The 11,635-nt window shown below is 26.0% G+C and overlaps 1 protein-coding gene across 2 annotated transcripts; it reads left to right on the forward strand.

The window, feature by feature from the left end:
• The first annotated feature begins 78 nt into the window (after positions 1 to 78).
• Positions 79 to 10,486, forward strand: LOC127282423 (roquin-1). Of its 2 annotated transcripts, XM_051306656.1 has the most exons (16): positions 93 to 250; positions 2,236 to 2,398; positions 2,932 to 3,139; positions 3,208 to 3,426; positions 3,566 to 3,741; positions 3,893 to 4,226; positions 4,345 to 4,579; positions 4,660 to 4,823; positions 4,928 to 5,163; positions 5,254 to 5,361; positions 5,515 to 5,726; positions 5,803 to 5,921; positions 6,076 to 6,217; positions 6,324 to 6,393; positions 6,482 to 6,667; positions 6,737 to 10,486. In XM_051306656.1, exons 2-16 carry the CDS (start codon positions 2,237 to 2,239, stop codon positions 6,854 to 6,856), a joined length of 2,691 nt encoding a protein of 896 aa, XP_051162613.1. In that variant the 5' UTR covers positions 93 to 250; position 2,236; the 3' UTR covers positions 6,857 to 10,486. The 2 variants fall into 2 exon arrangements, with proteins under 2 accessions (XP_051162614.1, XP_051162613.1); XM_051306657.1 differs by lacking the exon at positions 2,236 to 2,398 and having other exon boundaries at positions 79 to 250.
• Positions 10,487 to 11,635: the final 1,149 nt, after the last annotated feature.

Below are 11,635 nucleotides of genomic sequence, written 5' to 3' on the forward strand. Positions count from 1 at the left end.
AAAGCCTCTAGCGGAAAGTTTTGGAACTAAAAAACAACAATAACGACACCTATCGTATTGGATGTAAACGAAGATATTTCTAGATTGTTTCTTCGATGAAATTACTTATATGAAGTGACTAATCCAAAATATCATGTCAAGTTCATCTCATTATCTGTGTTTTGCGGATGTTCGTTAAATATTTCAGTGAAAGAATTATAGGAGATGTGATTTGTTAATTAATGTAATGTTTTCTGAACGTAATCACGAGGTAAGCGAAAAATCATATCATTCCCCTTGTTTAATCCAATGTCGTGAAAGATCGCATTTCGTGGCACTGTGTTGGAATCGAAAGTATATATTAAAAAAAAAAAGAAAAAAAAAAGTTGAAACCAGAAAAATTGCAGTGTTAAGTTAGTTAATAAAGAGAGATTAATTATAATCAAAATATTCACATTTGTTGTTGAGCGAGCTACGCAGACGTCATAAAAATCTCTCTTTTTTTTTTTTTTTAATCGTTTCTTCGCGTCGTGATCAACATTACTTTTTTCCTCGAAAGGACGAATCTCGAATTGATACGCAACGTGGACGATATGCGACGTACACCTGGAAATGAAAATATTTCAACCGTTAATTTATTATCACACATATTCTAGCCTCTTTTTTATTTTACAAATCTCTTATGGAAAATGATTTTCTTGTCTCTTTTTGATGATATTGATTACTCTCGACAAAATGCAGGCAACATACTTAGGACGGATTACAACATATTGTGCAGTACAGTAAATATTGCTTATTTTTCGCAAAAAAATTTTGAATGTCACTTAACTGTTACATCAAGTTTGTTGTTATTTTCATGCCGAAATATGATTAAGTGGTATAATTTTTTTTTTTTTTTTTACGCCAAATAGAAAAGTTATGTCGTGACCTCGATTTTTAGAAAAGAGTTTATTTTCCTGAAAATTAAGTACTAAAATGATTAATTAAAATAGAATCTTACTAATTAAATTGATTAAAAAAATTAAATTCTAAATTGAATTAAAAAAATATATTTTAAAATAGACAAAAATATTAAAAATATTGTATTTTTATTATTGTTTTTAAATGTTTATCCAGTGATAATAAACATAGTACTATTCAATTACAATTATTGTTTCGTCATTAAAAAAAAAAGAAAATAAACTTACTCATCGAGAATCTGCAGTTTTGTATTTATTTGGTATTGCGTCATTCTCTTAAATATAAGGTTTACGGAATCTAAGATTCATCCTGCATCTTTAAAAATAAAAAAAAAAAGAAATATGCTTTTATTCTTTTTACATTCTTCAATGTTTTTTTTTTAATTTTTAAATATTGTTTTACGTTAAAAAAATATTCGGAACAAATAGAAATAGAATTTTTGAAAAATTGTAGAAAAAAACAGCTTTCATGACTTACTTTCTCTTATTTCATTGATAATTTTGACTCGGAAGATTTTTTTTTTTAGGTCTGTGTAAATATTACAAATTAATGATTTAAAAAACGTTAATTTTATCTTTATGGAAAGTAATAAAAATACAATTACGTTAATTATAATTTTAAAGGATATATATAAAAAAAAAAATTTTGATTTGTATGGGACTTAATTAATTGCAGTGAATAGAATTCAAGTACAATAACAACATAAATAGGGGATAATATTAATAAATATTGTAAATGTTACGTAAAAAGTAATTAAATATTCTTTACCAGGGAAAGCAAAACGTTGAACTGTTCATCAGAATTGTGATTAACTTGGCAATATTTATTCGTTTATTGCATAGTTGTAACAGACTTGTTGATTACTAGATATTTTAACCACATAAATACCAGTAGTGTTTTGTAAGCGAAAGCATTTCCTTGTTTGATTAAAACAATATTATGCAAATCATGAAATTTTGATATTTAAATTCACTAATGAGTCTCAAGGATTTTTTTTTCCTGATTCATAATGAAATTTGTATTTTTGTCAATATAATAATTAAATGAGAAAATTAATTTAATTTATTTATATTTTGGAAAGAATTTTTTTTGTCTCCAAATTCAAAAATTATATTTTTTTAGTCAAAAAATTTAATTTTGAATTCTTAAATTTCATGTGGATTAAAATTATGTGAAAATTATATGAAAATATAAAATTAAAATAATAACGTTGAAAGGTGTGGCATAAATCTTTTATAGAAAAAAAAAAGTAAAATGTCTTTTGGAATTATACACCTGACTTGTATTTTTTTATAGAATGCCAATACAGGCACCTCAGTGGACTGAATTTCTTTCTTGTCCCGTTTGCTGCCATGATTTCGATGTGGCTATACGTGGACCCATATCTTTAGGATGTGGCCACACAATATGCCGCACGTGCCTTGCAAATTTACATCGTAAACAATGTCCATTTGATCAGGTATGTAATGATGCTTTCACTGCAAAAAAAAACAAAAACGCAAGTGGCATTCACTAATTTAAAAAAAAAGGAACTGACCAACTGAAAAAATTCATCATTCAAGAGGATTTTTCAATTAAATCCCTTACAAATGAATATCATCGGTCTTTGATTACTACCAATCAAATCACTATTGGTTAATTTAAACGAAAAAAAAATTTCTCTCAAAGTCCAGTGAATTTTTAATAAAAAAAAAAATTTTTTTAGGACTTTTTGCGAAGATTACAATGTTTTATTCCGATAGTAACTTTGTCTTCGTAGTACTTGAGTGCGATTTATATTATTCTGTAAGGTTCAAAAAATTTTTGAAAAATTCAATACTGCATTATTTATTTATACATTTTAATATCAAAAATTATTTTCAATCGGTTTCATTCTAGGTTCCAGCGAATCGACATGAAATGACTTCTTTTGCTTGAATAATTTAATTTTTCTATTTTCTAGTTTCAATTAATTTTTTTGTTTCAATGAATTCATTTCTTCTTTTTTTTCAGAGTTCTATAAATACGGAAATAGAAAGTTTACCAGTGAATGAAGCCTTACTTCAATTAGTGGGAAATCAAATTCCAAACAATGTTGCGGTGAATTATCAAAAACTTTTACCACCCGACGAACTCAATCATTATTTGGTGGCTAAACGTTGCATTGAGGAGCTTGCACTTTATCTAAAACCATGTCAAGCAACTCCAAATTCCACTTTAGGTAAATGTAATTAATTTAGAAAAAAAAATTTTAAATGGAAGTTAAATTTCTTTTTTTTTGTAATTCAGGAGTGGGACTTGTATCACGTCCGATGCAAAGAAAATTGGTAACATTGGTGGGATGTCAATTGGTGGAACCAGAAGGACGTGCACGAGCCGTAAGAGCTGCAAGAAGTTTGGGCGAACGATCAGTAACCGAACTTATTTTACAGCATCAAAATCCACAACAACTAAGTGCGAATCTTTGGGCCGCTGTCCGCGCCCGAGGATGCCAATTTCTTGGACCCGGTAATTTTTTTCCCCAATAATAATAATAATAATAGATAATCTTTTATAATTATTTCTATTTTTTTTTTTTCATAGAAAATTTTAAAGAAATTTAAATTATTTGATCAAAATTTTATTGAAAAATGCAATATTATTTCAGCAATGCAAGAAGAGGTTTTGAAACTCGTGCTCCTAGCTTTGGAAGATGGATCAGCTCTTTCTCGAAAAGTCCTTGTTATGTTCGTCGTTCAACGTTTGGAACCACATTTCACACAAGCTTCAAAAACAAGTATTGGACATGTCGTACAACTATTGTATCGAGCAAGCTGCTTTAAGGTAAAAAAAAAAAAAAAAAAATAGAAAAATAATTTATAATTTTTATAGAATTTTGATAATTTTTTTTAGAATTAACATTTTGGAAAAAGTAAAATATAATAATCCAAAACTGATTGGAAATAGAAATAAATTTTTTTTTTTTTGTAATTAGGTATCGAAACGAGAGGGAGATTCTTCTTTGATGCAACTAAAAGAAGAATTTCGCACTTATGAAGCTCTGAGACGAGAGCATGACGCTCAAATAGTTCAAATAGCAACAGAAGCCGGATTACGAATCGCTCCCGATCAGTGGTCAGCTTTATTGTACGGCGATACTGGTCACAAATCTCATATGCAGAGTATCATTGATAAACTTCAAACTCCACAATCATTTGCCCAAAGTGTTCAAGAATTAATAATGGCACTTCAACGTACACCCGATCCAGGACAACTCAGTAGTTTGCGACCGCAACTCGAACTTTTAGCAGCAATTGATCCCAGTCCAGGTTAAAATGATTTTTTTAATATTTTTGAAATTGTTGAGCTTTTAATTATTTTAATGTTAAATTGTTTAATTTGATTTTTCTATTGAATTGAATTTGTAAATGTTATTTTTTATTTTAGAAAGTGAACCACCTTCTTGGATAGAATGTCGAGAGGCATTGGAAGCAGTAAGAACTGTCGTATCTGCCTTAGTAGAATTTATACAACAGCATGGCAATAGAAAATCTCAAGATGGCGCTCACAATACGGGACAACCAAAATATAAAGTCAGCATGTGTCGTGATCTTGCTATTAAAGGATCTTGTCCACGTGCTACTAATTGTACATTTGCTCACAGTGGTCAAGAGCTCGATAAGTAAGTACAAAAACAAAATTTATTTATTTAAATCCAATATTTCAAAGAAAAAACTAATTAAATTTCTCCTTTATTTGCAGATATCGATCAAAAAATCGAAAAATGAGTATAAGATCGAATTTACCTTTAACTGGAGTTTCAGAATCTAAGGCTGAGAAATCCGTAATTGCTCCAATTAATAAAGGCTTTAAGTGCGACGATACAAATTATCCTCCGAAAAATCTTGATTACATACACCGAGAAGGTAATATAATTTACAATTTACTATCAAATTTAAATATTTATTAATTTAATATGACTATTAAATTTATTTAAATTTAAATTATAATAATTATTTTTGTATTTTAGGTTTCACTCCGATTGTCCAACATCCAACTGTTACTAATGAAAATAATTTTATTGGATCGTTGACAAACTATATGCTGCCTCCACCGCAAGGATTTTCCTCGAAAAATGATGTACAACATTCACATTATATTGTACCAGGAGTGCCATTGGATTATTCGGCTACTAATTTACAAATATGGGAGCCAATGCAAATATCAAATAATGTGCAGAACAGTCAACAAAGCAACAACAAAAAAGTAATTAAATATTCATTATTTTAAATTAAAATTTTTATTTTCACACTACTTTTTATCATTTTTTTTTTTTTTTTTTTTTAATAATTACAGCAAAGAACAATGGCGAAAACTTTAGCAATGTTGCTACAAAGGAAAATGGAGATAATTAATCAACTTGAAAATATTGTTGGAAAACAATCGACACCAACTTTGAAAACGGTAATTTAATTTTAAATTATTATAATTTTCAAAAGTAGTTACAATTTTTAATGAAATTTTATTTAGAATTTTATTTGAAATTTACAAATTTACATTTTCATTAATTAAATTAAATGTTTGGAATTAAATTTTGTAAATTTTTAACAATTTTAGAATTATGATATGCAGGGAGATATTTTGACGCCGAATTTTTCAATTTGGACAAACGCTTCTGGAAATCAAATAACACCGTCGACAAATATTAATTTCAATAATTCGTATCGCCGGCCAGACTCTGTGCTTTTCGATGATGAATTTGTACCTTTTGATGCCTCAACTGCCAGCAATTATGGTCCAATTTCAAGACTTTCAAAAACAGTGCTTAGGTAATTTATTTCCTCCGTAGAGGGAAATAGTTTTTTTTTTTTGAATTCTATTTTAATTTTTTAAATTTATTTTTAGACCAGCTAATGGTATACAACAGACTGGATATTATGGAGAAGGAATTACATCTCCTTTACCGACAATACGACCAGTGCCTGCAACAAGTCCAATAGCTCCTTGGTATTATGGTCATCAACGTGAGTAATAATTAATAATATTTTTTTTGTAATTTTTCTTAATTTTTCAGTAAAAAAAAAATGAAAATTTTTATTCAAAAAAAATTTTTTTTAAAAAAGAATTTTCAATATATTTTTTATTTTCAAATTTTTGACGGTCGATTATTATTTATAGCTTTCACCACAATTAATACCAATGGAGATATACCACCAGTCGCAAATTCTGTTTTTAGTGAAGGTTTTATAACATTAAGTCGAAATGTTCCAGAACAACCTTCTCATGTACAATTTTCAAGACAGGATTGCATGTCAAAGGAGTAAGCATTATTTAATAATAATAATTTATAAATTATTATTATAATAAATTTTTTTTGTAAATTTGTAATATTTGATTTACTTTCTAACGTTTTATAAAATTTATAGTTTGATCTTGGAATCACAGAAAGTGAAACAACAATTGAAACATTTGGAGAAAAAAATAAACGACTTAAAGGTATTTTCAATTGTTATTCTGAATTCTACTTAAATAAAATTAAATATTATATATATATTTTTTTTTGTCTAAATTAATTTAATTATAGCTGGCAACGCAAGGAGCTGCGTTTAACGAAGGCGAAAGGCTAACCCAAGAACTTCAAATGATTGAAGCAGGTATCAGGGAAAAGGAAAAAGATGTTCGCAATTGGAATCCTTACAGTAATACATCTTGGATTCAGCCGCCAAATAATTTGACTAATTCTTTAAATAGAGATTGCAAATCAGAAGAAGTGGGTGTTATTTTACAATATTAAAAAAAAGAAAATGAAAACATTATAAATGAATTTTTTTTTTTTCAGGAAGACACATACGAAGCTGCAATCGCTAACGATATGCGAGAACTAGAATTACGATGGGACTTTGAGTTTCAAGAACAAGAAAAACGTTGGTCTAATGAAGAGGACGGCATCAAAAAATGATGCGACAAACTTTAGACATTTTTTTTTAACGAGACTGGAAATACATTGGCATTAAATGGATTAATGATCGGGACATTTGGAACGTTTCATTAAAACGGCTACTATTTTGTAAAAGGTAAGTTTTTCATCTTCTACTTGGATCTTGGCGTTTCCTTCCACCCTCTCAACGTTAGATTCGCAAGGAAATTTCATTAAATATAATGGACTTGGAATCATTGTTCTAATCGTCAATATTGTTTGTAAAAAACAAAAAAAAAAACCCAGTTAAAAACTTTTTTCCAAGTGCGGCATATTTAATGCGTATTTTACGAATTCATGTATCAATATTGATCATGGTAAAAAATATGCGAGCGAAACGAACAAAGTGAACCCCCGAACAACTTGTTTTCTATATTAAGCTTTAGACAATTATTATTTATATTTTCAATAAATATTTATTTATTGAATAATATTTTTTTATTTGGATAAAGAAAACGGTTTTCTTTTGCTGTTAATCTCGGTTAAGTATAAAAAAAAAAAAAAAAAAAATTACAGTGTGGCGCGCTTTGTTTGCTTCACTACGCATAAATTTAATCGTTTCACTTTTAGTAGTGATAAAAAAAAAAATTACATGAAACTGCCGTGACAACTTGAGAATTTTAAAATGTCACTCTAAAATTTTTTTTTCCCTTTTTTTTTGCCACAGAGCTGACACAATTCCCTTTAGTCATGGTACAGTTTTGGTAAAATATTAATATCTGTGTATACTGTAGTCAGAAATTGTTTTTTAAGATAAACAAGTGATTGTGAATGCCGATTTGTTAAAATTTAACAGAAATTAACGTCGATGTTTTATAAACATGACAAAGTATAGCATATTTATTTATATATTTGCGCAGTGAGGCAAAAGAAAAAAAAACCTGTAATATTGTTTTACATGTAAAAAAAAAAAAAAAAAAAAAGAAAATTCGGGACGAATGTTATTTAACCTGAATAAAATAGGTTAACACAAGGAAACCATATATAGAGGCATATTAGACGTTGAAGTGTAGTGTAAAATCGATATGTTTTACAAAAAGAAAAATTGAAAAAAAAAAATTTATGTCGCTAGCGTTGATATTATTCAGTAACATTCTATCTTTAGATTTCAATGCGCATCCTCTCGAAATATACAACGGATTTACCAAGTGTATTCAAACTTTCTATGAGAATTTCGCAATTTTGGCTGAATTTTCACTCGCGACAGTCTCTAAAAAATTTTTTTTTTTTTGAAATATAAATATTTCAATTGAAAATGGAAAATTTTAATAATTAACGAATAAATTTTTTTTTTCAAAAAATTAATTAGTCAGTAATTGAAAAATTTAGTAACTTTAATATTTTGACACAGACTGACGTGAGTGAAAATGCCTTTAGGAAAATATTAATTACCCAGTGTACGCGCTAAACATGAAACACTTAAAAATAATTTCTTTCTGTTATTATTTTTTTATTTTATATATATATTTTGAAAAATTCATAACACAAGTGTTTCTGTATCAAATTTTTGTAACAAAAATTGATTTACATTAATTTACGTGATAAAACCTAATTTTAATAGGTTTCAAAAAAAAAAAATAATAATAATTATTTTGAACTTTAAATGATATTGCTTTTAGTTGTGTACGCTTTTTTAATTTTTTAAGTTTTCGATTCTTTTTTTAATTTGAAAATTTCTTTGGAAATGAAATTATTTAAAGATTGCTTTTCTTTTTCTAAAAAAAAAGACGTACTCATTTAGTTTACAATCTTTAATTAGCTAAAGAAGACTGAAATGAGTGATTGTTATACAAGTGCAAGACAAATCTATTTAAAAAAAAAAATAAATAAAAAAACAGAAAAAATTGTTCATTATAAATATTGTAACAAAGCATTTGAAAATATTTGCAAAAAAAACTCTAGTTTATATTTTAATTTCCGTACTTAATTGCAAATTGCAACAGAAAAAATATATATATTATTTTGTTACACATTTTCGTATAAAAATTTTAATTTTTAATTTTTAAAAGTAAAAATTTAGTTTAAAAATGGTTCTAAAAATGTTATTTTAAACAAAATTTGGAATATTCATTAAGAATACAAAAATATATCAACTAAATAATAGTTAAAATTTTTAATTCTGTCATTATGACAAAATATAATTATTTTTATAATTTGTTTTAAGTTAAAATTAATTTTAATTTTAAATTACAAAGTTTAATGTAATTATAATTTTTTATAATTTTACAAATTTACAAAATGAATTTTTTATTTGGTTATTTATACAATTTAATTAATTTATTTAAATTATTGGTTAAAATTACAATTTTTTTTCTAAATTTTACGTTTCTGAAAAATTCCGTAAAAAAAAATCTGACAAAGTTTTAATTTTCTTTGCTGTCTTATTTCGCTATTAAAACGAAGATGTTAATTAATTGAACAATTTTCTTTTGGTTTTTCTTGTTTTTTTTTTTTTTTTTGGTTATTTGTTTGCAATTGTAGTGTATGTTATATTGTAATTGTTTTCGAAAAATTGATTTGAAACAATGAATTTTTGTATAAATTTCGTGAGATCGTATTTTTCGATTTAACAGGATCGCTGCATTGTTGTAGCTAAAAAAAAAATATATAATACGCGCACTGCAATAGATTTTTGGGTTGCTACTATTTTTATGAAATAAATATATACATATATAAAGAATATATATGTATGCATATGCATATAGCAGAGATACTATATGATTCCAGTTTTATTGGAAGTATCGATATACGAAGACTTTTATAATAATGAAGGTCCACGAAAGTGACCTTCTTTCTGACTTTAAGATATAAGATTATTTTTGATACCTTTGTAAGGAACCCGAGATATGTTCAAGCATTTTATTTTGATTTTGACAATATTTATGTTTACAAAAACGGAGAGCAAAAAAATAATTTCTTTATTCCAAATTGGAAATTCAAAATTTTTTTTTTTTTTTTTTTTTTTTATGTTTATCAAAAAGAAAAAAATATTTTGCTAGAACATAGCTGAGTTCTTACGATAATAAAGCAGTGCAATGACATCGTTTAATCTATAAACGTTTCGTATTTTTGTTTTTCTTTTCAAAGTACATAAAACTGTCTTAGCTGATAGTAATCGATTGTACAATGAATATTTAAAATTGTTTTTCACGAGAATATCTGAATATTGTGCAACTAATTTTTTTCTCTTCAAAAGAGATTTTTCTTTTTTCTTGAATGAAAATGACAATTTTAGATAATCATAAAATTTTCTTTGCACTTGTATTTTATAGAAAAATTTTTGGTGGTGTGTGATTTTATGTACGATCGTTTTGTTTTTGTTTTTTTTTTTTTAATACTCGTTCTTTAAATTAAATGACAAATTTATTTGATTGCAAATAAATGTTCAAAACGAACAATTATTAAATTCGAGAAATAAGAAAAAACAAAAATGTTAAGTGATCGTCTTTTATCGAAAAATTTTTTTTAATTTACTGCCTGATAAAAAGAAAAAAAAAATCATTTTATTAGTTAGTTTTTGGTGCTGAATTAAAGTTGTAAATTCAGTAATTTAGTTTTATTAGTCGTAAAATTTGTCACTTTTATTTCAAAAACAAAAAAAAAAAAAAGAAATACTTTCACGAATCTCGAAAAATTTCTTTTCGACTAATATAACTAAATATGTAATGACAATTAATTAAAAAAAAAAGTTGACTGTCAAAAGTCTCTAGAAGAAAATTTGAAGACACAATTTTTCAGTTGGCTCTTATATTGTTTTGTTATGTTCTTAGCGCGTATAAATGAAAAAAAAAGTTAATGGATGAATAAATATATTATATATATAAATATATATAAATAAATATTATATATAGTTAAAGGAGAAGGGCTGTGTAAAATGGGAAGTAATAAGCGCAACAATACTGTTTGTGCAAGCTTCAGATTAATTGCATGTTAAACATGTCATTATGTGTACAATGATACACTTGTATCTAATGTTAATAGTGTAAAACCACGTATTAAACATAAACAATTGAAGTTCTTTCTTTGAACATTTATTATACTGATACTGGTGTGTAATATATATCTTAAGGATGTATTTTAATCATCTTTTTAATGGAAAGTCTATTCCATAACGATTATCATTGAAAAAAATTATTATAAATATTTAGAATATAAATTTATCAAAATAAAAAGAAATAGGGAAATTTTATTCAAAAAAAAAAAAATTAAAAGATTTTGTTGAAAACTTATTTTTTAAAAATTATGCAAAGAAGTTCAATTGAAAAATTTAATACATGGCATTTAACAGTCTGATTATGTCAAAACAATCCGCCTCTTGTATTTTAAATACAAACGGAGTTTAAGCCAGCTTTAAAACAAAAAAAAAAAAAAAAAAATAGATAACAGATGTTAGAGAGTAAGCTCTTGCTTCTTGAAATTTTACATTATGCGGACTCTAAATTTGTACTGCGAAAATTTAAAAAAAAAAAAAAAAAACGTACTGGACAACGTAAATGAAAACAAAAAAAAATTGAAAGCCCTCTAAATTAAATATTGTATTTTTTTCATCTCGTGTTTAATGTTTCGAATTTTCGAAAAAAATGTATTGTATTTCTTTTTTGTTTACGTGGTCCTTGAAAATTTCATTTGAAATATTTTTTTTTATTAGATGTAAAATTTTTGTCTGATCTTTTATTTGAAAACGTTTCTTTTTTTTTTTTTTTTTTATTTTGAAAACGAAATTGAATTTTTATTTTTAAGTTGATCTTCGGACTTTCTGCT

This window comes from Leptopilina boulardi, unplaced genomic scaffold (genome assembly GCF_019393585.1).
Source record: "Leptopilina boulardi isolate dan_hultmark-lab unplaced genomic scaffold, ZJU_Lbou_2.1 LbouV2_30, whole genome shotgun sequence".
In the NCBI taxonomy this organism is placed as follows: domain Eukaryota; kingdom Metazoa; phylum Arthropoda; class Insecta; order Hymenoptera; family Figitidae; genus Leptopilina; species Leptopilina boulardi.